Below are 27,992 nucleotides of genomic sequence, written 5' to 3' on the forward strand. Positions count from 1 at the left end.
GTTTACCATGTTGCTGAGGCACCTTTTCGACACTTTTTTCCTTCCACTAAACTTTCTATTGGATACAGCACTATCCAACCAGCTTCTTTAGCAATGACCATTTGTGGCTTCTCCTCCTTGTAGAGGGTGCCAATGAAATCTAATGGAAATCTAATGGAATGGTGAATCTAATGGTGTCTAATGGAAATCTGTCCAGTCAGACACTTCATCATGATTGTGTCTCCTACTGAACCAAACTGAGAGACCATTTAGAGGTTCAGGATCCTTTGCAGGTGTTTTGAGTGAATGAGCCGATTAGGGTGTTGACACCATGAGTTTCCAATATTTAATTTTTTTTACAATATTCAAATTTTCTGAGACTGACTTTTGGGTTTTCTACTGTACGTCATAATCATCAAAATTACAAGAAATAAAGGCTTGAAATATATCAATATCTATGTGTAGTGAATCTATAGGAGTCATACTTTCTGAAATGAGTGACAAAAAAATCTTAAACTTTTTCACCATATTCAATTTTTTTAGATCTACCTGTTTTGTCATTGTCTCGACTGCTTGCTCAAAATCGATTTGTAGTCATTTGGATCCGCCTCTCCAGCTGTTGTGCGTGCTCCCGACTGGTTATTATAGGGGAGCCGAATTTTGCTCAACACGTAACGGGATGGACCCATTGGATGGGTTCGATTCTCCCCGACGGGACGAGGCTACGGCAGACAGCCGGTCCGCTTGGACCCGCTTCTCCTCCTGGCTGGAGTGCGTGTGTGTGGTTACCTTCGACCTGGAGCTCGGACAAGCCATTGAGGTGCCCTAGCTTAGCATCGCTAGCCCCATTCTACATTTGAATAATCTACTATTTTAAATTTGAGCCGTTTTGTAGAAAAACTTCTATGTTAGACAAAGAATATTTAAACTGCAAAAAAGTCTAATGTCTATTCCTTAATTCGGCGTCTTTAGTTGTTGAAAAAAAAAATCAACTCCTTTTTAAAATTATTTTGTCATATTTTTTCTCGTAAATAAGAGTTTTGAAAAGTCGAGTCCTTAAATTAGCGGAATTTTAAATGGAGTCCGGTGTTCATTCATTCTCTCGGTGCTTTCAGCTAGTTTATCCTCAGGACGTGAAACTCACAGAGAAAGAGGTGATTTTTCATACAATTACCTGAATAAATCAGATGTGCCATTAATAATTACATCACTAACAGATGTTGCTGTTTCGATTTGATGTCAGAAAACCAGCATCTGTTACCTGTCCTTCCCCGACTCCTACTCAGGTAAGTTCAGGTAAAGAGAGAGATGCACAACAGAGACAGGTACTGACTAAGATACAGATATATCGAATGTATTTAGTTGTGTGTGTGCTGCGGAGGTCACATGATGTCACTTGTAATTTTTGTTTTATTTTTCCCAGGGTGCCTTGGGGACACCCAGTTCACTTTCAGGTTACGCCAATCAGTTGGACGTCAAGGTTTCAGAGACAACATCTACAACAGAGATGCCCCCGTCGCGCTGCAGGTGAGATTACCTTAGACAGAAATATCTCCAGTCAACCATGTCCTCTAAACAGTGAGTAAAACAGCTGTGATGTCTCCTCAGAGAGAAAAGGCACATTTCTTTGGCTATGTCTACTTTCGTCAGGTGAAGGATGCCTCCATGAAGAGAGGGTACTTCCAGAAGGTAACTCACTTGTTCTCCGCGATTTAGCTTAACTTTTGATTTGATGTAGTTACCTGATGTCTGTCATCTGACTTTCCTCTTCAGTCCCTAGTGTTGGTGTCCAGACTGCCCTACACACACCTGTTCCACTCTCTGCTGCAGATCATTGCACCAGAGTTCTTTGAGAAGCTGGAACCGTTTCTGGAAGCAGGTGATGATGCTTATATCATGAAAAGTAGCCAGTCAGGTTTTTAGCAGGTCACACCCGAGTTTTCACTCTGTTCATCTACAGTGTGCAATGAGATTGACCAGTGGCCCCCTCCCACACCTGGACAGACACTCAACCTGCCCATTGTGGGCGTTGTCTTACAGGTAAGCACAGAGGTGACATGGCTTACAGGTCAGTGGAGACAGGGTTTGATGTACAGGTGAGCAGATGGATATCACACAGGTAAATGAGAGTGGTGTGGCATTTAGCGTGAGAAGAAATGACGGCGTGGCTTAGAAATGAGGACAAATCTGCACTTCAGAGGCTGAAAAGCTGTGTTGGCAAAAGCTCCAAGATCAAATTTTTTGTTATTGTTCTTATCTTTTTGTGTTTCAGATTAGAATTCCTTCAAAAACAGACAAACCTGGAGGAAGTCCCATCAGACAGATAACTAAAGAGGTCAGACATCGGTTTTCTCACCTTGTTCTCCTGTCCCTCAGCTTCTGTTAGTAATAAAGAGCTTGTCCTTTTAGAACCTCCTGCCAGCTCCAACGCTACTACCGACCATCCATGAACTGGACCTCTTTAAGTTAGTTCTGCTCCCTGTGGATGTTGTTTTAAATTTAATGATTGATCTGTACAGGAGGTGTCTCTCATTCTCCCCATGTATTCTTCTCAGGTGTTTCCAGTCGGTTCTGATTCACCTGCAGATGGTGTGGGAGCTTGCGTTGCTCGGGGAGCCGCTGGTCATCATGGCACCGTCTCCAACAGTCTGCTCAGAAACTGTACTGGCTCTTGTCAGGTAGTTCAGCATGCACCTAACAGGTAATCAGCCAGGTTTACGTTGTCGTGGGAAATGCGAATGTGAATGTTTTTATACCTTCAGCTCCATAAGCCCTCTGAAGTTCTGCTGCGACTTTCGGCCGTATTTCACCATCCATGACAGTGAGTTCAGAGAGTACACCACCAGGACACAGGCTCCGTAAGTCTTAGACATCTGAACATCTGGATCTCATCTGTACTGCTCATCCATTTCACACTACTGTAACACAATAATACAGCACACAACTAAAACAGTTAAACTACGCATCTGGATTTTATCTGTACCAATGATCTGTTTCAACCTCCTGGAGTAGACACCTGGAACACACAACTGAACTACACACCTACACACATCTGCAACAGTCCCACGTTTCATGCCTCTGGAACAACCCTGTAACACACATCTGTAATAGACTCCTGAAGCCCACAGCCAGAGCGCATTTCTGAAACATGTTGTGAAATTCAATTCAATTCAAAGATACTTTATTGATCCCCGAGGGGAACTTAGAATTCCAGTACAACCCATCCAAACATACATCATGACACAAGACAAGGGGGGGACGGGTCACCGAGGCTTTGCTGCCCGCTCACAGGCGCTGCCCTTGTTAGATGAGAAAAGAGGCCACATTAGGTAAGTAGAGGAAAAAAATCATATTTCACACTTTATCCTTAGCAGGATACAGTTTGAGATTGTAAAAAACCTCAGAACAAAGAAGCAACAAGTTGACAAAACTTTATGCTGGGAACGGTGAAGCTGGTGTGAGGGGGTGCAAATGTTTATCTTGAGCATGTGTGTGTGTGTAAGTGAGTGTGTGCAAGTAAGTCCATGAAGCACTGTCACAGAGGCCATTGTCTTTGATGGTTCGTTGGAAGGTCCATCAACCGGCCACAAAGTTCTGAGCAGGTCCACAGATGTCCTCAGGGAAGGGAGGGGGCAGAGCGTCATGTTTACATAACTTCCAGGAGAAGTTGAAGATAGCCAGCCATCAAGGCCGTGCAGGGGAGCCAGATTCAGAAAAACAATAATTATTTGGGTTAGGCTGACTCTTAATTTTCCGTCTGCCTTGAAAGTCTCGCTGGTGCTTCTCAAAGGCGAATCCAAACAGCCAAATTCCTGGTCTTTCGCCAGATCCGAGCGAACATCTTTCTCCAAGATTTATCCCATTTCACCCCTGAGTCCAGGAACCGCAACCTGCCTGCGATCCTAAGGATCACATCCAGTCTGTGATTCAGCTCACGTAACATCTCAGTCTGAGTGCTGATCGCTCTGAAGATCCCATCACAGATGCCAGGCAGCCTTACAATGGCCAGAACAGCTGCTGACATTCTCCGAATTTCTCGATATGCCAGGTAACCGCTGACTCCAAAAAGCAGAAATCCAGATATCAAACATCCAATTATATACACATCTTCCACATCCTCGACTGACATCATCGACAAACACACAATCCTCCACTTCTGCCAGGAGTCCATTGTGTATCCAGAGAAAAACGTCCAGTCCAGACAAGTTGGGCTCTCCTTCACCCTGTCTTCTCCTCGAGAAAATTTGATCAATTGCATTGAGAGACCAGCTGACCAAATCCATATTTTGGAAGAATTTGGAAGATATGCAAAAAGAGGCTCAAAAAAGAAGACAAGACACAGAGCTGAAGCAGGGCAGATATGGGAGGGGTGCGGGAGACAGAGAAAAAGCGTCAACCTCCACTGAGAGCAGAAAGAAAAGACATGTTCTGATAACATCTGGAAAAACACACCTGGAACATAACCATAACACAAACAGCTGTACAACACAGCTAAATCTCCCCTGCACCATTCATGCCTTTAACCTCCTGGAGTACACACCTGGACCACACAACTGAAACAAACCTGAAACAACACATCTGTACCACACTGCTAGATCACACACCTGGAATGAACAGCGGAACAACACATCTGAAACCAATTGGCACACACACGTATAGCGCACAGCTGAACCACACACCTGGAGCAAAAAAACTTAACACCTCTGTATCATATCTGCAACTTTCCTGTTTTCACACTCCTGTAACACACAACAACTGTAACACATTCCTGAAGCACACAACTGGAAGACTTTGCCAAAACATGCTCTAACATATTCCTAAAACACATACCCGGAACACACAGTTGAACGAAAAGCTGAATGACACATCTGGACCATATCTGTGCCAGTCCCCCATTTCACAAACCTGTAAAACACACACCTATAACACATTCCTGATCCAATCTGTGCCAGTCACTCCTGTACCACTGTATCTCTGTATCCCATATGGCATCCCTAGAATACACATCTGAACCACACCGTCAGATTCTCTTCTATGCCAAGCCCAATATCCTACTAATGTTACACGGTCCTGGAGCACACAGCTGTCCCTATGTGATACTGATGTAACACAAAACTTAAGACATTCATGAAACATGCCCTGGTAACAGGTTTGAAACAGTACCAGTCACGCATATCAGAACCCTTACGACACACACCTGGACCATACACCTTAACTAAACTAGAGCAAAAAAACAAATGACACATATGGATCATATCTGCATCAGTCCCGTTTCCCACTTATAAACCATCCACACAATTGAAGCAAACTCCTGTAATACACACCTGGAACCCACAGCTGAACCACACATCTGGATCTCGTCTGTAACAATCAGCCGTATCACACTCAGGTTAAACACACCTAGATTTACCTGGATCTCCTCTGTATCAGCTACAAGTACAATTGTTCCACATACCTCTGTCTCACACTCTTCTCTTCTTCAGTCCAAATGTGGTTCTGGGAGTCACCAACCCATTTTTCATCAAGACATTTCAGAACTGGCCTCACATCGTTCGACTGGGAGAGCTCAAGATGGCAGGTAGACTTCACTCACTGTTGCAGTGTGTTACTGTTTTTCTCTGATTGCAGATCAGACCTTCTTATAACTATACGCTTCCCTTGATGGAGACACTTTGAATTGTGTATATTAAAAATGTGTGTCTGCTAATGTCCAGGTGATCTTCCGAAGCAGGTGAAGGTTAAGAAGCTGTCCAAACTAAAAACACTTGACACCAAACCAGGTAACATAACCTAACTTGTCTTTCTGCAGTAGCTGTTCATGTCTACAGCTTGCTCTTGTTTGTGCAGGGATCTACACAGCCTTCAAAACCTTTCTACACAAAGACAAAATTCTTATCAAGAGACTGCTGAAGGTAAGCAAACGTCCACGTTGGCCTGTCTGAGCAGGGATTAGAAAGCCAGCAACTCTGAGTTTTTTCTGCCGGTCTTCAGGGGATCCAGAGGAAGAGACCGTCAGAAGCTCAGAGCGCCATCCTGAGGAGACACCTGCTGGAACTCACACAGAGCTTCATTATTCCCCTGGTGAGGAAGGAGTGCAGGAGCAGGTAATTCCTGCAGGTAAAAAAGTCAATTAGCCCTATGTCTTGTCTGACAGGAGCGGTACATGGCGAGCCTGATGCCTCTGCAGAGATCCGTCACACCCTGGAAGGTAGATCCATCATCACTGCTAATCTCAGTCATAAACAGCTGACTTGATGCATCTGTTTTTATTCAGACTCCTCCGCAGGTTCGTCCCTTCAATCAGGACGAGTTCATGTCCACTCTGGATCACGCTGGCCCTCAGCTCACCTCCATGCTCCGAGGTGACTGGATGGGTCTGTACAGGTGAGTCATGCAGGTGGCAGCAGGCTGTGGAACAAAAATTTGAAAAAGAATCTGGTTTCTTCTTCCAGGTAAGGACAATTATTGCAATATTGATCAATGTTAACATTTTTTTAGACTTCCTTCCTAATTTCATCTTCTAAAACATAATAATCTGTTTGGTTAAGAAGCCAAAGCATTTAAAGTGATTGAACATTTTTACTTTCACAGAAAAAATAGAAGGATTGCAGATCCTAATCTATGCCTTGAAGAATATCTATTTAGTATAGGGTAATGCAGTCCATCTTGTTCAAACTCGGATACAACAGTTTTAATTTGGTCTAGAGAAAAGAAAATGTGAAACAGCGCTGTATGACATGGCTGAGTCAGTGTTTTCTGATGTGTTGTAGGTACAGAGGATATCACAGTAAATGTTCTTCTATCCAGGGTCCAGAATCCTCTTAAAACTGATGCAAAACATTTGGAAATTCAATTCTGGAGAAGCTTCGGATTTAGAAATGGAAAAATCCACAATGATGGAAAAAAAAAATATTTGTCACACTTTGATGTTTTACATCATCAAACAAATTTAACATGAAAAAAATCTAGTTTTCTAGTGATTTCTTCATTAAGGTAAAATAGCTATCCAAACTAACCCGGCCCCACCACTGGTCCCAACACCTGCCATCAAGTGGCCATGAGCCTTTTGGTCCAGTCTGCTTTCCAGAGTTTTAAATCAACCATGCTTGATTATTCCTCCACTTGTTTAAGGTCACATCTGGACTTTGACTATGCCACAGCAAAACCAAAACCCAATTTGGAGGGCATTTTCCATCCAAATTTACTGGCAGGGAGCAAAATTCATGGGTCCATCAACTGCATCAAGTCATCCAGGTCCTGAAGCAACAAAGTGGCTCCAGATCATCATACTACCTCCACCATGTTTGACTGTCAGTATGATGTTCTTTTGCTAAGACACTAATGTGAACAGAACACACATAAAAATCCCACTATTGTCTTGTCAGTCCACAGGATATTTAGGCAAAAGTCCTGAATCATTTAGATGTTTTTGGCAAATGTGAGGACATTTCATGTTCTATGGAGGCCATTTTTTGCACTCTTTGTTGTTGTCGAATTGTGAACTCTGACCTTATCTTTATTGTGGTTCTCTGGAGTCCAACATCGCTGGAAATGGCTCTTCAACCCATTGCAGACATCAGTGACTTTTCTTCTCATCCCTCTTTGAATGCCTTTAAATCGAAGCATGATGTGATGCTTTTTGAGATCTTTTAGCCTACTTCATGCTGTCAGACAGTTTCTAATTAGGCTCATTTGAAATAAGGACCACTTGTTTTCCCTTTAAAAAAAATCTCCATTTTGTATTCACTCTGATATGAAAATGTTTTTAATCTGAACTGTTTCAAGTGTGAAAAGTGAAGGCTTGGCAGGTTGTGAAGATCATAGTCAGGGAATTCTGCTTTTCCATTTTTTTCCATTTCAAAATAAATACGCAGACCCTGTCTTGTGTATTTTTGCCTTATTTTCTTTTGTTTTTTTGCTCAGGAAGTTTTTCAGGTCCTCCAACTTTGACGGCTGGTATCGTCAGCGCCACAGAGAGATGACGGAGAAGCTGGAGAGCCTCCATCTGGAGACAATCTCTGATGCAGTAAGTGTTTTTCCTCACCTTGAGTATCTGAAAATTTGATACGTTTCCATCCTGTAACCATAACATCTTGTCATGTGGAGGATCTGCTGGGCTGGACCAAAGACAAGTCGGAGGTGGAGATCGTGGACCTGATCCTGAAGCTCAGAGAAAAACTGGTGAGGGGATCAGATTTAGTGTTTAATATCAGAATGTGCTTATATTTGCCTGTAAATGTCTGGTCTTCCAGATCAAAGCTCGCCGGCAGCAGCTACAGGTTAAAGATGGAGTCTTAGAGAAACTAGACGTTTTCATAAACTCCATAGTCCGCTCACTGCCTGAAGAACTACAGCCTGTCCTGAATGCACACTGAGACCATCAAATACTGACCATCCATTGAAGTTTCCTTCAGAAGACCGACGTCCTGATGCAACAAAGAAAAAGGCCAAACAATGCAGACGTGAAAAAAGTATAAATGAAGAGTCTGGTTTTCATGGCTGGATTTTCAGTTTCACATCTAAAGGAAAAGTCCAACAAACCACGAGTCCGACTCAGAACGTCAGACACTGAGCGAACATGCAGGTGTTATTTTTATAGTCTGACAGATACTCACCACAGTGACGTGCTGCTCTCCATCCTAATGTATTTGTGCTTTTAAAAATAAAACTTGAATGTTATCTTGTTCCTGTTATGAATTTAACTCTTAAACTGATCTGTTAGTCTGGGTCCAATTCTTTATAAAGTTCTATTTCTGGATACCCACTTGTCTGGATTCAGTTCTGTTAATTAGAGTTAAGTTTTGTTACCTTCCAGTAAGGCACAAAGTTCTGTTTTACTACTCTGAGATTAAGTTTTATTAATCTGGATTCAATTCTGTTCTGGATTAAACTCATAGTCTACAGCTAGTTCTGGATTCAATTGTTAGTTTCATCTAATTGTGTTTAAAGTTCTGTAAATCCATGTACTATTTTGAAATCCAGTTCTGTTAATCTGGATCCAGTTTTTGATTTAGCTCTGTCAATCTGGAAACCACTCTGGGTTCTGTCCCGGTCTAGATTAAGCTCTGACCGTCTAATTTAGGTTCTGTGTTTAAAGCCAGAATGTGTAGTCTAGAACCAGTTTTGGACTAAATTATATTAGTTGGGATTCAGTTCTAAATCCTGTAAGAAATTATTTTACTTTTTGTACAGTTCTGGGTTAAATGTCAGTCTAGTTGCAGCTCTGGATTAAATTCTGTTGATCTGATTGCATGAAGTTCTGTTACTCCGGGTACTTTTTCTTTTAAAAAAATCAGTTTCTGTTTATCCATTTCTTGAATCACCTTTATAAATCAGGATTAAGATCTGATCTAGAAACGGTTCTGGATCTGGATTCATTTTTGAACAGTCTATAAAGTCCTTGATTAAACTTTGATAGTCTAGGTATAGTTCTGGAGGATTTCTGTCGGTCTTGATCTTTTTCGCAAATTAGTTCTGTTCAGATGAACACACTGTTATTCTAGAATAAATTATATATTAGGCTGTGTTAGTCTGGATAAGGATTAAGTTCCTTCAGCCTAGATCCAATTCTGGATTAAATTGTTAGTGTGGCTGCGCTGCATTCTGTTAGTCTGGGTGGTTCTCTGAATTCTAGTGATTTGGTTTCTAGTAAATAAAATGCTTGTTCAGACTGCACTGATTCTTAACTGTTTATGATCGTTACTTTAAGTCAGAAAACATGACTCAATCTGACACACAAAAAATAGTTTATTTCCCAGAAAGAATCCAAAAATATATAAATGATCTGATGGATTCGATCTTTAATCGTCACAGTGAGTTAGTCATGGTCATAATTGTGGAATTATTCAGGTGAGTGCAGGTTGAAGTCTCAAGGAAACCGGTCCGTTTGATTCCATTTAAGTGTCTCTTTCAGGTGTTCACCTCCGTATGGGGCCCCACCAGGCGGGCCCCTGCAGCTTCATGACATCGTGTTTCTCCTGTGGGCTGAAATGCAGGATGGTCAGGATGGCGTTGAGTGTCTGCAGCCGCCCACTACTGTCCTGCAGTGTCAGGAACTTGTAAATGACGTTCTTCAGGTACTCCAAGTTTGCACCCTCTCTGTTCTGGTCCCGGATTAGCTTGTCAAGCCGGCCCCGCAGCTCCACTGTCTCCTCTTCGTGCCGCTCAGCACTGGCAATGAGCCTGGCCTGCAGTTGGTGCAGGTCCTCCTCGAGCCGGTTCTTCTGCCGCCGGAGACCGCCCACCTCCACCTCTTTGCGTGCCACTTGCTCGGCGTACAGAAGCATTGTGGACTCTGTGGGCGTGGCCTGCCGCAGGGCCTGGCTGACCACATCACCTTCGCAATCAGAACCGGCCTCCTGCTGGCTGTCGGCCATGTCGCTGGTTTCGCGGCTGCAGCTGAGCACAGCGCTTCGCAGCCTCTCCAGCTCTTGGTCCTTCTCGTCCAGCAGTGCCATCGTCCTCTCCCGGTGTTTGTGGAGCTCAGCCTCCAGTCGCTGCAGCTGGTTCCGGTGCTGTACCTCCACTTGCTCCAGCTCTTGTTTGTGAGAGTGTTGCAACGCCACCATCTGCTGCTGCTGCTCCTCCAGTTGCTGGCGGTGTAGCGCCTCTGCCTCGTCACTCTGGATCCGAAGAGTGATGTACTTCTCCCGGAGCTCCGACAGTTGATCCCGGACCTCCTCCAGCTCCTTGGCCTGGCAGCCATCCTTAGTGGTCTTGTTCTTCAGCACCACCTGGGCACGCAGCTTGTAGCGCTCAAACTCATCCCTCAGCTGCTGCAGCTCCTGCTGGTAAACCAGTGTGGTCGTTTTGTCCACCCCAGGCTCCTCCTCCGTAACGGCCAGATCCTGGATGTTCTGATCTGGGTTCTTCTGAGCTGCCAGAAGCAGCAGCTTCTTCACCATCTGCAGTTTGTCCTTCAGAACAGCCACGTCCAGCTGTGACTCATCCAGACTTAGGTCTGTGCTCAACCTGCTGGAGGCGGCGATGGCCAGAGTCTTGTTCTCATTGTCCAGCTGCAGGATCCGGTCTCTCAGTCTCTGAGTTGTCTGCTGGTCCCGCTGCTTCGCCTTCTCGCAGGATCCCAGCAGCTCTGACAGCTCTGAGACGCGCTGCTCCAAACCTGCCACCCGAAGCTCTGCAGCCTGTGCTCGCTCACGAGCACGCTCCTCTGCCTCACACACCTGCACGACAAAACAAAGCAATAGACATGTGCAGCTCTATCGTCAGCTTTGCCTCTAGGAAGAAAACTCAAAACTGCTGATCCCTGGGGTGCTGATAATCTGTCAGAGAGGTCTTAGTATGACTACTGGGAGTCCAGCAGGAAGCTGTCCGGTCACCTTAGACTTTAAATACAACTCTGAGTCAAACCACCTACAGACGTTCTCCAACCACTCTGCAGTGGTCCGCAGTACAGGGAACTGGTGGATAAATATGTGGAATGGTCTGGTAGGATTCATCTGCTCCTCAATGTCACCAAGACCAAGTACATCGTGGTGGACATGAGGAGGAGACAAATCTTTGTTTAAGGCCATTAATATTATGGGATAGGAAATGGAGGTGATTGACAGCTACAAGTAATTGGGTGTGCACCTTAACAGCAGACTGGACTGGAGCAACAAGACGAGGATGAGCAGACTATTTCAATCATTCCGGGGACCTAATTATAATAATCAAATAGATCTTAAGAGTATTTTATGAATTATTTATACATTTTTGGGTAAAGCACATGAAGCCAAGTAAATATACAGGCCTTTAAAAAGGTTGAAAATCCAAACTATATTATTATTATTAGGTATTAATATCTTAGGCGGACATGTTTAAGGTGGAAAAAAGTATCAACATATTTTATTTCTGCAGTTTTGGTGAAGCTAACATTTGTTGCACTTAGAGACAGGACCACTAAAGGGTTAATAAAACCTTTTACTTGTAAAGTACAGCTGTATTATGACGAAGTGAAATGTTTGCTGAAAGGTTAGCAAATTTAATGAAAAAAATGACATAGTAGAAATAATCCCATGTCCTCAAGTAGTCACAGGTTTTGCGTGGCAACGCACTTAAATCTGACAGAAACACACCGTAAAGATCGTCAGACAAGGAAAACTAAATCCTCTGGTCTGATTAAACAAGAATAGAATATTTAGCCTCTGACCTCCTTTTGAAGAAAAACTCACTCTGCTCATCACCTGGCAAACACCAGGCTGAAGGATGGCAGGAGCAGCATTATGGTGTGTGGATGATAACCGCAGCCAAAAGTAGAGAGATTCTTTAAGAAGACCTGCTCCAGAATGCTCTGGACCTCAGACTATGGTGACGATTCATCTTCTAACACAACAGTGACTCGAAGCACAGCCAAGATAAAGAACTGGCTTCAGGAGCAGTCTGTGAATGTCCTTTAGTGACCCAGCCTGAGAAAGGACTTTAATCAAGCATCCTTCAAAAGATCAAAAAATGTCTCGATGTGGAATATGTCAAGCACTAGGAATACTTTCCAGATGCACTGTATTTCAATAGACTTATATATACATACTGAACATGCTTCCTGTGAACGGGACCTGATCTCACCTTCTTCGTCTCGTTGTGGATCTGCTGCCGGAAGCAGTTCTTCAGCTCTTGCAGTTCCCGCTGCAGCTCCTCCACTCTGGGATCTGGTTTCTTTTGCTCCTCCTCAGCAGCGTGCAGCCTCCTCCGCAGCTCGTCTCTCTCCTCCCTCACCTGGTTCAGGTGAGCCTCCGACTCCGCCCCCCGGTCCACAGCCTGCGAGGTGGTGAGAAGGGCGGTGTTGGCGTCATGCAGACGCAGCTCAGCGTCCTGATGCAGGTCTCGCTCCTGCTGCAGAAGTCTCTGCAGCTCTCTCAGCTGCTGGACATGGTCTCCCTGCTCCTGCTCCCGCTCGTGCTGCTGTGTGATGATGCGAGCACGGCCCTCTGCCACCTGTTGCTGCAGAGCGTGCAGCTCTGCCTCCTGCTCTGCCGTCACGGCTGCCAGACGCTCCTGCAGCTCCTGCACTTCCTGTTTCAGCTGACGCTTGTCGGCCTGGAAGCTCGCCTCCATCCGAGATTTCTCCTGCGTCACAGTGGCCAGGGATGCAGTGAGTGTGCTCAGTTGCCCTTTTAGCTGGACGATGCGGCGGTCAGCCTCCATAATGGAGAGCGTTGGGGTTTGCTGTTGCTCCACCTCCACGCTGCTGCTGCCAGCATCGGGCTGTAGAAACAAACATCACGTTAGACTAACCAGTGAGGTAGTGACTGAGACACAGTTTAAATGTTATTTATGTTGACAACATACCGTAGAGCCAGACCTCTGGCCCGGTTCTCCCTGGTCGTCCTCGCTTTGTGCCTCCCTCGTGGTCTCACTGGCTGCGTCCACAGATGCTGCTGTGTCCACACTGTCCTCACTGTGCAGAGAGCTACCATCATCCAGCAGGTCCAGGCGCCTGGCAGTATCCTGCTTCTGCTGCTTAAGGTCCAGATCCTGGGTAACGGTCAGGACCTTTAGACTGGCTTCCAGAGCCTCCTTCTCCTTCAGAAGACTCTTGTAGGCCCGGACTACATCCTTAAAGCGGGTCTGGTACTGGACTAGCTGCTTTTTCTGAGACTCGATGGTGTCCAGCAGCTCCTTCCTGCTGGGACCACCACCAAAACTCATCCCAAACTTCTCCATGTCCCTATCTGTCCAACTCAGTCCAGGTCAGACTGGTTCCATCGTTATACAGAGTTTGGACTGGCTCATCCAAGTCTCATGGCAGACACAGCTGGCCTCCTATGGAAACTAAGAGGGAGACATCTTATATCAAACATCTGCACAGGTCTTTCTGTTGTGTCAATGAAGAAATGAAAAGGCTAACTGACAGCTGAAACACAGATTAGTTCATTTATCTCAGCTGTACTCCACACCTGGGAAACATAGATGAAGACCTGATCAAGGTAAAATTCATGTTGCAGCAACACAAACTGAACATTAAAAATCACACATTAACCTTCGGTTCCAGTCGGAGTCAAAACAGTTTGTAGCGTTTGGATCCAACTTTCTGTTTTTACACCAAGAAATCTGCAGATGACTCTTGATGAGTTTGAATTAGGTGCTGGCTCTAGTTCCGCTGATCTGAATCCAGTTTTCATCTCCTTGGGTACTTTTTCTAAAATGCATTTGGTTTTGCTATTATTCAGTTTCATTAAGAAGAAACCATCTTTGAATTAAGATTTGTTCTGCTTTTTCTATGTAATTTGCAGAAATTATGATGTTATACATCCAAACTATAAAAAAGTCTGGAAACTTTACCGTCCACCAGCCTACCGGTTGGATCCAGTTCTTACCTGATAATCAGCCATCCGATACAAAAAAGCGACTTTTAATGCGTTGGAATCACAAAATAACTAAACTAAATATAATTATCTGTCGACATCAAACCAAAACACAACAAGGCAGTCAATAAAAATCCAGGAATCTTTTTCCTAACTCAAAGCTCCAGCTGTCAACCGCCGCCATGTTCTGTCACAGCGGAAGTGACAGCGCAGGGTGAGGTGGGATTTTAATGATGCATTCACGAAAACCAGGGAATTTGTAACGTTTATTTCATTTTGAAAGCATTCAAGCAAGATTATTTAAGGCTCGGTTCTGTCGTCATATGCCCGATTATGTTTACACCCGCAGAAATCTAAGTTACGCGGGTATTGTATCCCACATCAAATTTTCAAAAACATGATTTTCAAAGCTTAACTTTTTCCCGTGAACTAAAACGCATCTCTCCACTTATAGTTGTTAATAAAGTTTTTTTCAAAGTGGTGACGTCATTTATTCCGCGTTGGCCTGGACGTGGCACCAAGGAGGAGCAGCGCCCACAGTTCTATCCGATCCGGTTCTTTTGCGCCTGTTATTCAGTTCTGACAGCAGCTTCAGCGGGCTAAGCGCCTACCAGCTCCGACCCTCGGCTTGTCATCTACCCAGGCTGTCTCTGGAACATTTTATTTATTAAAAAAAATGGGTCTGACCATCTCGTCTCTGTTCTCCAAGCTGTTCGGGAAGAAGCAGATGAGGATACTGATGGGTGAGCGCTACGGCTAGGCTAACTAGCTCCGAGCTGACCGGGCCAGCACCAGCGGCTGGCTGAAAGCGCATTCTGCAGCCTAACTGCTCCTTTTAACCAGGCGAGATTTACGCTGCCCTCCGGTTTAGGTTCTGTTGGATTAACGTTTTGCTGGGACTTTTACAGAAAACAGATTAAATTGAAGCTAACAGATTGAGCAGATGCTAACGATCAGAGCTAAACGGAAGGAGTGGTAGATCTGTTAACTCTGTCGGGTTCAGTTTGTCCTTTTCCATTAACCTTCTGATCCAGTCAGAATTCATCAGAATCAAGCTGTCAGTCTTGGATCTTAGTTTTCTGAGTTTCTGTACAGTTTTCTGTTTTTAGACCTAGTTATCTACAATCGACGTTATCTTTATGAGTTCAGCTTTTTCTAGGTCTTATCAACTTTTATTGTGAGTATGGATCAAGTTTTGTCGTGTTGGTTGAAATCCAGGTCTGTCTGAATCATTTTGTAGACACGGTTCCGTCTGGACTCACTCCTCTTATTGTAACATCCAGTTGAGTTGGTCTGGATCTACTTCTGGGGGTTTGTGTCCATTTGTTTGAGACTGGTTCCAGTTTTGAATTTAACCTTGATCCACTGTTTTTGTTGATCCAGTTCTGTAAGTTTGGATACAGTTATTACGTTTTCTTGATCCACTTTTATTACTCTTATATTTTTGGCTCTAGTTGCGTTGAGTCTAAGTATTATTTTTTTTGGAGAGTATCTAGTTCTTGGTGCATTCTCCATTTAAAGGTTTCTGGATATATTTCTAGATATTGTTGTTTTAGTCAGAATCCAACTTTGGGTCTGTTTTGTTTTTTTCTGATCCAATTTCTGTGGTGTCCAGTTGTTAATCTGGATTTTCAGGATCAGTTTTGTTTTTTGTTTGCCTGGATCCCCAGTTGGACCAAGTTGAATGAGTCAGAATCATTTTCTGTTAGTCTGGACCCAGTTCTGTTTTTCTAGTTTTTTTTTTTTTACCTTTTTATTTTAGGTTTTTAGATCTGTTGTGCTTTCTCTCATCTCAATCTGGATCTAGTTTTCACTTATATTAGTGGACCTTTTCTGTTAATCTGAATTCAGGTCTGTGTCCAATTCTAATCTGGATTAGAACGGCAGAGTAGATCATACTGGAGTCATTATCGTCGTTTATTGAGTACAAGATCGCAATTGCAAAGGACTGCTGGGTTGCAATAGTTGGTGGGATAAAATATCTTTGATGGTATCCATTAAAACTCTGCTAGCCAATAATATATTTGGCCAGTTGGATGGACTGTCGTTGTCTTTTTGTCCACACTCATTGTTCTTGATGACCAACATGCTAGAACTTAAGGAGAGTGGTGGATCAATGTGAAGATGGAAAAGAAGAAGCCTTAGTCTGCATCCATGTTGGGTTTTTAGTATCTGGATCCAGTTGTGTTCGTCTGGGTGTTTTTCTGGATCTCCATATGTTGGTCGGAATCCACTTCTGTTTTGTTTACGGCTATCTAGATCTAGTTTTTATGAAGGATAAGTTGGCAAAAAATGGATGGATTCAGGTCCCTTTCAGGTTCTTTTTCATCTGGATGATTTGCTGTTACAGTTGTCTGAATTTGGTCTGGATCCACTTTTGAACCCAGTAGCATGAGTCGGAATCCTTTTTTGTTAGTCTGGATTTGTGTCTAGGTACAGTTTTGTTGTCTGGATCAAATTCGGTTGATATGGACCTGATGGTGGATCATTTTTGTTGTTAAAATCACAACTGCATTTTTATTTACAGACGTAAAAGATCTTTCTAAATGACCTAAACACTTTCTCGAGCTTCTCCGTTCATCAAATGTTTTCTCGCAATACAATACAAAGCTCAAAATGGCGGGAAGCAGTGGATTCATCTGAGCAAATCACAAACTCTTGGACCCAAAAAACACGATTTATAGAATAGAGAAGTAAAGAATTAGTTGTAAATATCTCAAACTCTTTATAAATCTGGAGCGAAAAGTTACATAAGATGCAGTAGAGCTAATAACAAGAAAATGTTTGTGCGTTACTTGTAGCCTCCTACAGGGCTCAGTATTTAGTCCAAAATATTGTTACATAAATTCTTTTTAGGTTGGCAATAATACTAAAATTATAACAGTTTTTATTTCATTTTAGTTCAAGGGAGAAATGCACAATTTAAAAACCAATAAATATTAAACAAATTATTCTTGAATTGAAGATACATAGCAATTGTAAAATGATGGATTTTATCATTAATCAGATATTTTCTGCTTCTTGTTTCAGTGGGTCTGGATGCAGCTGGAAAAACAACAATCCTGTACAAACTGAAGCTCGGAGAGATTGTCACCACCATCCCAACTATCGGTAAGTAACCAATCGTGTAGGAGCTGCGTTTCCTGTCAGGAGCCATGTCAGAGCGGTAAAAACACATCACAGATTGTTATTCAGGCAGCTAAATGATTAAAGGTCAACAAGAGGAGGGTTGATGAGATGAAATATTGATTACCGAAAGGATCTTTTAGTTTCTTGTTACTGCACTGTACCTTCATAAACTTTGGGGTTTGTTTTTCTCCATCAGAGCAGAATTGGATTAGGATTTTTGTCTTCCAGTAGAACTACAACTTTTTTGCCCTCTCATTTAAAGGACTTTACACCGTATGGTTGGGATGATGGAAAATTCTAATGTTTTGGAGCTTTTTTTTTTTACCTTTTATAGTGGTAACCGGCCAATGCCTGCCTCCAGTGTAAACTGAAAAGAGAAAACAAAACCACACCAGAAGAAACCTGGCCTTCAAGCAGCTTGGTTTCTGTGCCTTTCTCCAGACTCTGGAAACTTGATTTCCAAATCCTCCCTGCTGCTCGTGCTCCTTTTTCTGCCACGCCTTTTCCTTCCACTAAACCTTCCATCGATAACTGTGAATACAGAACTCAATTTCCAGACAGATTTGATGGCAGAACTCAAAACAAAAACAAAGGCCTTTGGTAGCATTTGGTAGGTCACAAGGCGAGCTATAGAGACAGTATTTAATTTACGATGAAATTCACTTCTTATTCTGCCAACCTAACCTTAGGAGACTGGACATGCACACCCATGGTAGTATTAACAAGCAAGGCCCTGTAGAAAAGCCCAAGACCTGAGTGATTGCGTCTGCAGTAGGCAGAGAGTATGACTAGAGGTAACAGCAATGAACGAGTTTGTGGGACCAAACAAAATATTCGAAACTTACTGTTGGGAAGTATTAGGAACATTTGGGCCATTTCAGGATTTAAGATCCAGAAAAAGAGCTGAGACACCTGCAGAACTGCTGGTTTCATCGGAAGGTTTAAAAGGAGTGTCAGCTGAGTAAATGGGAGCTCTGGTCCTCATCCACTGTTTTAGACTACTTTTCTGCATGTGCTCAGTGAGACATTTACCTGTCTTGGCTCTAACTAACACCTGCAGTGTCTGCGTGTTTAAGGTTTTAACGTGGAGACGGTGGAGTACAAGAACATCTGCTTCACGGTGTGGGACGTCGGTGGTCAGGACAAGATCCGACCTCTGTGGAGACACTACTTCCAGAACACACAGGTACGTTAACAGGCGGGCAGGCCCCACTGCAGGCTCCATTGTTTATCAGCAGTTCAGACAGGTGCTGATGATGTACCGACTGGTGAACGCGATTGGTGCTGATCAGTGACGGGTTTTTTCCTGCAGGGTCTGATCTTCGTGGTGGACAGCAACGACAGAGAGAGAGTGGCGGAGTCGGCCGAGGAGCTCTCCAAGATGGTGAGTGGTCTTATCAGCCCAATCAAGGTTTCGATGAGTTACGGGTAACATCACGGGTCACATGACTCTGTCTCTCCTCAGATCCAGGAAGACGAGCTGAAGGACGCCGTCCTTCTAGTGTTTGCAAACAAACAGGATCTTCCCAACGCCATGGGGGTCAGCGAACTCACCGACAAACTGGGCCTGCACAGCCTGCGCAGCAGAACTGTAAGGATCAATTTATAAATAACATCTGTCCAACAGGATCTCTGGAAGGTTTGAAGATCTTGTTTATCATAGGATCATATTTAACTCACATAAGCAGCTGAAATAAATGGTTCTGTGGTGGAAAAACAACCGGAACCCACAGCACCTGCATTACAGCACTGGGGTGGACATTTCAGACTTATTATTCAAACATTACACACAAATTTATTTGTTCTGGAGATCATTTGTTTCCCCCATTGGCACAAACAGGAAAGAGTTCAGCCTCCTTTTATCTGAGGCTTTATTTATCTTGACGTATGAAAGGTTTTTCCCAGTCATACTAAATAAATAAACCTTAAACTTTGACACATTTTTCTCACAGTATATACCATATACATCAATGTATTTTATTTGATAGGTCAAAACAAAGCAGTCAACATTTATGAAGTGGAAACAATGTCATAAATCATCACTTTTCAAGTCTTACCACGAACTGAGTTGGATTTAGGTCTGGACTTTGACTAGGACATTCTAACACATGAAAATGTTTTGAATTAAACTATTTCATTGCATTGAACAGGTTTTCTTCATGATGCTGCCACCACCATGTTTCACTCTGGGAATGTGGATGTGCATTGTTAGCTTTCTGCCGCAAAGCATCTTTCATGAAGGCAAAAATGATTAATTTTGGTCTCATCCAACCAGAGACTAAAATTAAACTTGCATGGTGCAGTATTTGTCCTGTCAACAGACTGACAAGTATTGCACCATGGGCCTCTGGGCTGTATCCCTGATTAATGCTCGCCTTGCCTGAACTGTCAGCTTCTCGGTAATCGTTGTAATCTGCAAAATAATTTCACTTTTCAGTTGATGAATTGAAAAATGCTCTAAGGTATATAGTTTTATAACATCACCCTGCTTTAAACGTCTCCAGAAGTTTGTCCCTGACCCGTCTGTTGTGTTCCTTGGTCTTCATGATGCTGTTTGTTCTTTGACCTCCGAGGCCTTCACAGGAGACCTGGTGGAGTCTGAAAGGGGGATAAAAGATGAAACGATCATTTAAAGCATTTAACAGGAAAGACTGTTGAAGCTTTGACAAGCCGTGTTATTCTCTACTTCAGAGGGTGACAAGTTTGATCATTTGAGCAACAAAAATGCAATCAACATTTCACGCCTTTTCCTTCCTCTTATGGCAGCGTTTTAACACTTCCTTTCAAAAGTTTGGATTTGCCAAACAAAGTTAAGATTTTAGCAAGTCCAGTTATTGCTACAGTGGTAAGAACTGTCACCTTTATTCCTATAAGTCATTCATATGACAGTCTGTCGTGGAAAAGGTGGAAAAAAGATACGCAAACCATTTAAACCAGTGCATAAAGCTGGTCTGAGCCACTGACAGTTTCCGAATGTTGAAATATAAGATTCTGGTTGTCTGTTCAGACATGTTTGTTTCATTGTTGTTTCAGTGGCACGTCCAGGCCACCTGCGCCACTCAGGGGACTGGTCTCTACGAGGGTCTGGACTGGCTGTCCAATGAGCTGTCGAAACGTTAAGAGAACCTGACAGGAAGCAGCAGGCTGATGTCACCGACTGATGTCACCGTGTACAAACCGCGGAGGAGGAAGATGAGGAGCATTTCACAGGACTGTTTCTGGGTTTTTTTTTTTTTTTTTTTTTTCTTAAATTATAAATGTGTCTGTTGGAGGAAGTGATGTTATGGACTCTGAGCTGACCTAGTTTCCCATCATCCTCTTCTTCTTCTGTTTTCTTTTAATCTGTTCGTTTTAACTCCAGATCATGTGACAGGATGATGTAGGAGAGGAGGTGGGAGGGGGGGGGCGGGGTTTAGGACAGGTAACAGTTACCTAGTCATGTGATGACTCATTCCACAGAGCCGGATCTGACGGCCTCGTCATTCCTTATCAGTGTGAAGAAGAAGAAACACAGACGCAACAATGATGCAATAAAGGTTTTTTTTCTTCTCAGGTCTGTTTTCTGTCTTTGAGTTGTACCTCTGCTCACGTTTTCACTAGAGATGCACCGATCAGGCCTTTTCTGGCCGATACTGACTTCTGTTATCTCTCAGCTGCCGATGCTGACTTTTTTTCTAAGGTTTGCAATGTAAAATTCAGCATCTATGGACTGAAATTAGCGGGAGTTCTTATTAACATATCAAAATATCTGATTTTTCTGTATTTGACCCACTGATTACCGATCTGATCCAACGCATCTTCAGTTTTGAGTTGCAAATGATCCCACATGATTAGTTGATCTAATAGCAGCTGACGGTGACTTTGAAGAAGCTTTACTGAAGATCTGTGCATCCGAAGGTTGTTGTGTAATCTAAGAACCATCTGTTCAGAATCAGAACTGTTGAATATTGGAAATTAGTTAATCAAGAACCCGACCTAGATTGTTAATCTGCTTGAATTAACACTTGTTCAGCATATTGAATCAGTTCAGAGAGAAGGTGTTCAGGATCAAGAATCTGTTCCGAACTGGTAGCCTGCTTTGGGTTATGAGTTTGGTCAGAGTGTGGAAATGGTAAACTGTAAGAACTTGATGAAATGAATATAAAAAGCCACCAAAGTAAAAAAAATAAATTAAAAACCGTCAGAAAACTATTAAAAAAAACCCATTTTAAATTAAGATTGAAAAGCCCGAATCAGCAGAAATAGAAATAAATTAACTGTACAGAGTTTCCATCATTAGGCGCCTCTAAGTCCAGTTCTCGCCAGGTACCATCCTTCAGCTTGCAACACGTCTGCAGAGTCCGGGTAATGAACCATGTCCTTGATTCAGGTGTGTTGGAGGAGGGATGCATCTAAATCCTGCAGGATAGCAGTTCTCCAGGACTGGAGTTGGGGACCCCTAATTTACATCTTCACAGAAACAGCACAGGAAGAAGGCTGGAGTTTTAAACATTTTATTTTATAGACAACTTAAACATACAAAACAATCACAAATAGACACCATCTTCTTCCTCCTGACCTCCCTACACGTTGACGGGCTCATGCTGGCTGTTCTGACGTTTGACCACAAACACCTTCTGACCTGAAATTGTCACCACGTACACAAAGTCCTCCAGGATCACTGCAGGGACACACACACAAACACACACAGGTGGATGGTAAGCTGGTGAGTCTGATTCCAGTAACCCAAACACTGTTTTTTCATTACCTGACATGCGTTTGAAGGGGGCCTCTGCAGATCCAGATAACCTGAAGCGACAGGCCGTTCGAACCATCTGCATGATCACGCCTGCAGTGTGCTCATCGTTCTCCAGCTCACCTGCAGACTGAACAGTTGAGTTCTGTTAAGAGGCCATCTACACTTCTTTACATTTTATATCATCACTAACAGGTTGGGATTTAATGTGATGGAGCAACACAACGTAGGTCTTCTAAATTTTGCATAAATAAAAGTCTGAAAACTGTGACATTAACCTTGATACCCCTAAATAAAATCCATTGAAACTATTCAGAAGCCACCTTGTTAGTAAATAGAGTCCAACCTCTCTGTGCCCTTGTAGGGGGCAAAGCAAACGTTTGAACTAAACTACGTTTACTGATGTTTTACAGAATGAAATTTGAACATGAAGTAGCTCAGGTAGATCTGTTGCAGTTTCGCACCGTGAGACTCTACACGCATTAGCACAGCAGATTTTTATCTCAACAGAGAATTTTCCATCTACTTCATATATCTGCATTCTTCACAAAAAAGCCTACAATAAATACAATGTAGTTTTATTGACAGAAAATGAAAAATGTTTTATGGGATGTTAATAATTTTGCAAGGTACTAAACAGGTATATTTAAAATATTAGAACATCTTTAAAAATATAAATATGAAATTAATATAAATAGTTCATTTCAGAAAGTGAAACTCATATGGATTCATTACACAGAGTGAAATATTTCAAGTCTTTACTTCTTGTAATTATGATTATTATGGCTTACACCTACAAATTTTAATATTACAGAAGATCAATAAAAACAATATGTTTAACAGAAATGTCAGGGTTCCGAAAAGTATGTTCATTTCTGTTCACTCAGTGCTTGATTGGGGCTACTTTTTCATGTGTTACTGCACCAATGCGGGATGGCATGGAGAAGATCAATCAGCCTGTGGTTCTGTTAAAGTGTATAGATGTGTATCAAGCCCACATGTAGGATTCATCTGTGCATAGTGCCTCATAATGCTCCAGCCTCCTTGTGAAGCTCCCCCAAATTCTTGAATGGATGGATTGCTTGACAATCCTCTCAATGGTTATCCCTGTCGCTGGTGCACCTTTTCCTTCCACTCAACTTTCTACGTATTTAACTTTTTCACAATATTCAAATTTTCTGAAACACATCATTTTGGGTTTTTGTTATTTGTAAGCCATAATCATCTTCAAATATTTTACTCTGTGTAATGAATCTATATGAGTTTTACTTTCTGAGATGAGTGACAATAATTATTGAACTTCTTTACAATATTCTAATTTTTGAGCCGTAATTGTACAGGTCCTTCTCAAAATATTAGCATATTGCGATAAAGTTCATTATTTTCCATAATGTCATGATGAAAATTTAACATTCATATATTTTAGATTCATTGCACACTAACTGAAATATTTCAGGTCTTTTATTGTCTTAATACGGATGATTTTGGCATACAGCTCATGAAAACCCAAAATTCCTATCTCACAAAATTAGCATATCATTAAAAGGGTCTCTAAACGAGCTATGAACCTAATCATCTGAATCAACGAGTTAACTCTAAACACCAGCAAAAGATTCCTGAGGCCTTTAAAACTCCCAGCCTGGTTCATCACTCAAAACCCCAATCATGGGTAAGACTGCCAACCTGACTGCTGTCCAGAAGGCCACTATTGACACCCTCAAGCAAGAGGGTAAGACACAGAAAGACATTTCTGAACGAATAGGCTGTTCCCAGAGTGCTGTATCAAGGCACCTCAGTGGGAAGTCTGTGGGAAGGAAAAAGTGTGGCAGAAAACGCTGCACAACGAGAAGAGGTGACCGGACCCTGAGGAAGATTGTGGAGAAGGGCCGATTCCAGACCTTGGGGGACCTGCGGAAGCAGTGGACTGAGTCTGGAGAAGAAACATCCAGAGCCACCGTGCACAGGCGTGTGCAGGAAATGGGCTACAGGTGCCGCATTCCCCAGGTCAAGCCACTTTAGAACCAGAAACAGCAGCAGAAGCGCCTGACCTGGGCTACAGAGAAGCAGCACTGGACTGTTGCTCAGTGGTCCAAAGTACTTTTTTCAGATGAAAGCAAATTCTGCATGTCATTCGGAAATCAAGGTGCCAGAGTCTGGAGGAAGACTGGGGAGAAGGAAATGCCAAAATGCCAGAAGTCCAGTGTCAAGTACCCACAGTCAGTGATGGTCTGGGGTGCCGTGTCAGCTGCTGGTGTTAGTCCACTGTGTTTTATCAAGGGCAGGGTCAATGCAGCTAGCTATCAGGAGATTTTGGAGCACTTCATGCTTCCATCTGCTGAAAAGCTTTATGGAGATGAAGATTTCATTTTTCATCACGACCTGGCACCTGCTCACAGTGCCAACACCACTGGTAAATGGTTTACTGACCATGGTATCACTGTGCTCAATTGGCCTGCCAACTCTCCTGACCTGAACCCCATAGAGAATCTGTGGGATATTGTGAAGAGAACGTTGAGAGACTCAAGACCCAACACTCTGGATGAGCTAAAGGCCGCTATCGAAGCATCCTGGGCCTCCATAAGACCTCAGCAGTGCCACAGGCTGATTGCCTCCATGCCACGCCGCATTGAAGCAGTCATTTCTGCAAAAGGATTCCCGACCAAATATTGAGTGCATAACTGTACATGATTATTTGAAGGTTGACGTTTTTTGTATTAAAAACACTTTTCTTTTATTGGTCGGATGAAATATGCTAATTTTGTGAGATAGGAATTTTGGGTTTTCATGAGCTGTATGCCAAAATCATCCGTATTAAGACAATAAAAGACCTGAAATATTTCAGTTAGTGTGCAATGAATCTAAAATATATGAATGTTAAATTTTCATCATTACATTATGGAAAATAATGAACTTTATCACAATATACTAATATTTTGAGAAGGACCTGTATATCCGTTCTGACCAGGGAACATCCCTCCTGGACCTCCTCAACACATCAATAAGTTTAAAGATTAAAGTAAATGATTTAAACTTTGAACTTATTGGCCTTTCCCAGCTGAGGTGAGTAAATTACATCACATAAGAAAAGATTGTTGACGTTTAGCCACAAAAACCTAAAATCATAAAGCGTTTTCAAGGACAATGTATGTAGGCGACCTCCAAATTGTATTTGGAAGAGTGGAAAAACAGAGTGGTGTTTTTTTTTAAATCAGTATATTTTTCCAAACAACTACACATTTTTTTATTTAAGAATCCTGTTGCCACAGAAGATGATGGTTCAACACAAAAAAGCTGCATGATTTTAACCATTTTTGATTAGCTTGCTGCAAAACAATAATGTCGATAGTGAAATGTGGCCTTTTTGGCTTTCCTTACACTGTCTTCCCCAGCCTCATACATTGTCTTCACGGTTAAACGTGGAGAATCTCATGTTTTTCCACTTACAGCCAGAACTCCGTCCTCACTGATGACCAGGTACCCGAGCTGATCCGGAATCCGCTCCAGACCCGCCGTCAGAGCAGCCGTCGTCTGGAAAGAAAAAGGATCCGAATTCCGTGAACGTATCATCAGCTTTTAAAGAAACAAAACGGATTAAAAACACGAAGTTTAAACACTCACCATTCTGTAAGCTCCTGCCGCTGTTTGTTTTTTTCCACAATCTGCAAGCTTCACTTCCGCCTACTGCCGCTGCGTGACCCTCACGTGACCACTGACGCAGCGGCTCACATGACCAAGGCTGCTGATCCGAACCGTCTCTTCGTAGCAAAACTGGACCCAAGCAGCTGGCAATGGCGGGCCGAGGCAAACTCATTGCTGTGATCGGGGACGAGGACACGGTGACGGGCTTCTTGCTCGGTGGCATCGGGGAGCTGAACAAGAACCGAAAGCCGAACTTCCTGGTGGTGGAGAAGGACACGAGCATCACGGAGATCGAGGAGACGTTCAAGTGAGGCCCGATACATTTATACACATCAGAAACTCACAACCATCATATTTCTTTAAATTGCTACTACATTAGAATAGACCTCAGGTAAAAAAAAACAGCAATACTCAAACAGAACTATAGGCGACAATATTAATTTAGTAAAAATTTGAATGGAGTCCGGTGTGGTTTGTGGTTTGGGCCCACCAGCTTCTTCTTGCTCAGACATTTGGTGTTTTCATGTTAGTATTTTCTATAATCTGTTTATATGTGTAAATAGGCTGAAATACTATAAAGATATTAATCACCATACATTAACCAAAACTGTAAAATTAGGAGAAAATGTAACACTTTTGTCATCCATACCAGACTGTTCAAAATCTATCAATTTTTAAGGTTAATTGATTGCTGATCATTTTTACACCTTTACGTGCAATCTGAATGACATCATTAAATGTTGTGATGTTATAGTAAATCTTCATCTGGTATTCTGTTTTTCTAAAATTGCCTTTTTATGTGGTTGTAAAATAATAACCTTGGAAGGATTTTGGTGCTTTATGGAAAACCTCCAGGGAAAAATACAAAGGAAATTATGAGAAATATTTTTTTTTAATTATTTTCTTTACATGTCAGTTGGTGTTTTGAAAATACAATTGATCTATTTATTGTCTTTATCCGAGACAGCATTGCAGAGGTACCAATTCTGAGTAGATTCCTGGAGCTGAACAGTTTCTTGAATCTGTACAGATTTGTAATTTTAAACAAATTCTTCAATCTGATTAGATTATTTAACAGATTTCTAACTACAAACATATTGTTAAATAAATTCCTGACTCTGAACAGATTCCCAATTGATGATAAATCTTGAAAAGACTCATGACTCTAAACAGATTCTCATTTCTAAACAGATTCATAACTTGGAACAAATTCTCGATTCTAAAACAAATACAGTTTTTAAAAATCATGAACAGATTCTTAATTCTGAACAAACTATTCAACCAATTGCTGACTTTTAACTGATTGTTGACTCTGAACACATTTCTAAATGTAAATAAATTCTTTACCCTGAACAGATTTTTTAACACATTCTTAACTCTGAAACCATTCTTGAAAAGGTTCCTCAGTTATTTTAACTGTAGTGACATCAGGCATACCTTTATCAACACAAGTAAACTGATAAGCAAACCATTCTTGATTTATTTTTGTGTTTTTTTTTTTCTATTTTATATATTTACGAGTGTCATAGCTGAGCTGAGCTCCTTCCTCCCTGCAGGAGCTTCTTGGCACGGAGTGACATCGCCATCATTCTGATCAACCAGTTCATTGCCGAGATGATCCGGCATGCCATCGACGCCCACATGGAGTCGATCCCGGCGGTGCTGGAGATCCCGTCCAAAGAGCATCCATATGATGCGTCCAAGGACTCCATCCTGCGCAGGGCCAAGGGCATGTTCTCCGCTGAGGACTTCCGATAAACGCCTGAATAATGAGTTCATCTGTGAGTGTGTTGATCTGCTTTCCACTGGTTATTTACACTGTGTCCTCTGTGATGAGCAGCTGGTTTCCAGGAAGTGGATGCCCAGTTTCCATGTGACCATGTCATCTTGTTGTTTTTAGTTTCCTCCCAGATTGAAGCAGCTGTTCTCCTCCCAACAATATTTGTGCAAATGTTTTAACTTATAAAATTGTAACAGATGTTGGAATGAATAAAAATATTTGTGATTGTGAAAGTGGGTTTTCATCATGTTTTCTCACTGAAATGCAATGTGTTTACATTAGATGAGTCACGGTGAGGTGACAGAAGATAACAGGTCTCATACACATACCTTTCTACACAAACACATTTATTTTAACCAAGGCCTAAAACGAAGGGCTAACATGTGACTTATTGCAGCCTGTCAATTCTTATTAACTCTTAATCAAG

At 42.4% G+C, this 27,992-nt stretch overlaps 5 protein-coding genes across 7 annotated transcripts; 3 read left to right on the top strand and 2 right to left on the bottom strand.

Moving 5' to 3' along the window:
- The first annotated feature begins 567 nt into the window (after window positions 1-567).
- Window positions 568-8,739, top strand: dennd6b (DENN/MADD domain containing 6B). 2 transcript variants are annotated; one of them, XM_047389225.1, is made up of 20 exons: window positions 568-799; window positions 1,095-1,133; window positions 1,223-1,265; window positions 1,403-1,506; window positions 1,588-1,668; window positions 1,753-1,858; window positions 1,940-2,019; window positions 2,252-2,314; window positions 2,389-2,444; window positions 2,535-2,657; window positions 2,742-2,837; window positions 5,463-5,557; window positions 5,694-5,759; window positions 5,827-5,891; window positions 5,971-6,060; window positions 6,134-6,187; window positions 6,254-6,363; window positions 7,903-8,005; window positions 8,086-8,160; window positions 8,232-8,739. In XM_047389225.1, exons 1-20 carry the CDS (start codon window positions 659-661, stop codon window positions 8,352-8,354), a joined length of 1,713 nt encoding a protein of 570 aa, XP_047245181.1. In that variant the 5' UTR covers window positions 568-658; the 3' UTR covers window positions 8,355-8,739. The 2 variants fall into 2 exon arrangements, with proteins under 2 accessions (XP_047245181.1, XP_047245183.1); XM_047389227.1 differs by having other exon boundaries at window positions 6,266-6,363.
- Window positions 8,740-9,708: 969 nt separating this feature from the next.
- On the bottom strand, window positions 9,709-14,494 carry gcc1 (GRIP and coiled-coil domain containing 1). 2 transcript variants are annotated; one of them, XM_047389224.1, is made up of 5 exons: window positions 14,295-14,494; window positions 13,958-14,116; window positions 13,267-13,749; window positions 12,544-13,182; window positions 9,709-11,162 (listed from the first exon to the last, which is right to left on the bottom strand). In XM_047389224.1, exons 3-5 carry the CDS (start codon window positions 13,639-13,641, stop codon window positions 9,897-9,899), a joined length of 2,280 nt encoding a protein of 759 aa, XP_047245180.1. In that variant the 5' UTR covers window positions 13,642-13,749; window positions 13,958-14,116; window positions 14,295-14,494; the 3' UTR covers window positions 9,709-9,896. The 2 variants fall into 2 exon arrangements, with proteins under 2 accessions (XP_047245180.1, XP_047245179.1); XM_047389223.1 differs by lacking the exon at window positions 13,958-14,116.
- A 280-nt stretch (window positions 14,495-14,774) lies between these two features.
- Window positions 14,775-20,963, top strand: LOC124882719 (ADP-ribosylation factor 4). The gene is made up of 6 exons (XM_047389231.1): window positions 14,775-15,025; window positions 17,313-17,393; window positions 18,488-18,597; window positions 18,724-18,795; window positions 18,877-19,002; window positions 20,445-20,963. The coding sequence occupies exons 1-6, from the start codon at window positions 14,959-14,961 to the stop codon at window positions 20,529-20,531; spliced, it is 543 nt and encodes a 180-aa protein (XP_047245187.1). The 5' UTR covers window positions 14,775-14,958; the 3' UTR covers window positions 20,532-20,963.
- A 925-nt stretch (window positions 20,964-21,888) lies between these two features.
- On the bottom strand, window positions 21,889-25,900 carry lamtor4 (late endosomal/lysosomal adaptor, MAPK and MTOR activator 4). Its single transcript, XM_047389234.1, has 4 exons — window positions 25,765-25,900; window positions 25,591-25,674; window positions 22,159-22,276; window positions 21,889-22,071 (listed from the first exon to the last, which is right to left on the bottom strand). The coding sequence occupies exons 1-4, from the start codon at window positions 25,765-25,767 to the stop codon at window positions 21,974-21,976; spliced, it is 303 nt and encodes a 100-aa protein (XP_047245190.1). The 5' UTR covers window positions 25,768-25,900; the 3' UTR covers window positions 21,889-21,973.
- atp6v1f (ATPase H+ transporting V1 subunit F) lies at window positions 25,856-27,798 on the top strand. Its single transcript, XM_047389233.1, has 2 exons — window positions 25,856-26,092; window positions 27,342-27,798. Exons 1-2 carry the CDS (start codon window positions 25,935-25,937, stop codon window positions 27,541-27,543), a joined length of 360 nt encoding a protein of 119 aa, XP_047245189.1. The 5' UTR covers window positions 25,856-25,934; the 3' UTR covers window positions 27,544-27,798.
- Window positions 27,799-27,992: the final 194 nt, after the last annotated feature.

Source organism: Girardinichthys multiradiatus, chromosome 17, assembly GCF_021462225.1.
Source record: "Girardinichthys multiradiatus isolate DD_20200921_A chromosome 17, DD_fGirMul_XY1, whole genome shotgun sequence".
NCBI lineage: Eukaryota > Metazoa > Chordata > Actinopteri > Cyprinodontiformes > Goodeidae > Girardinichthys > Girardinichthys multiradiatus.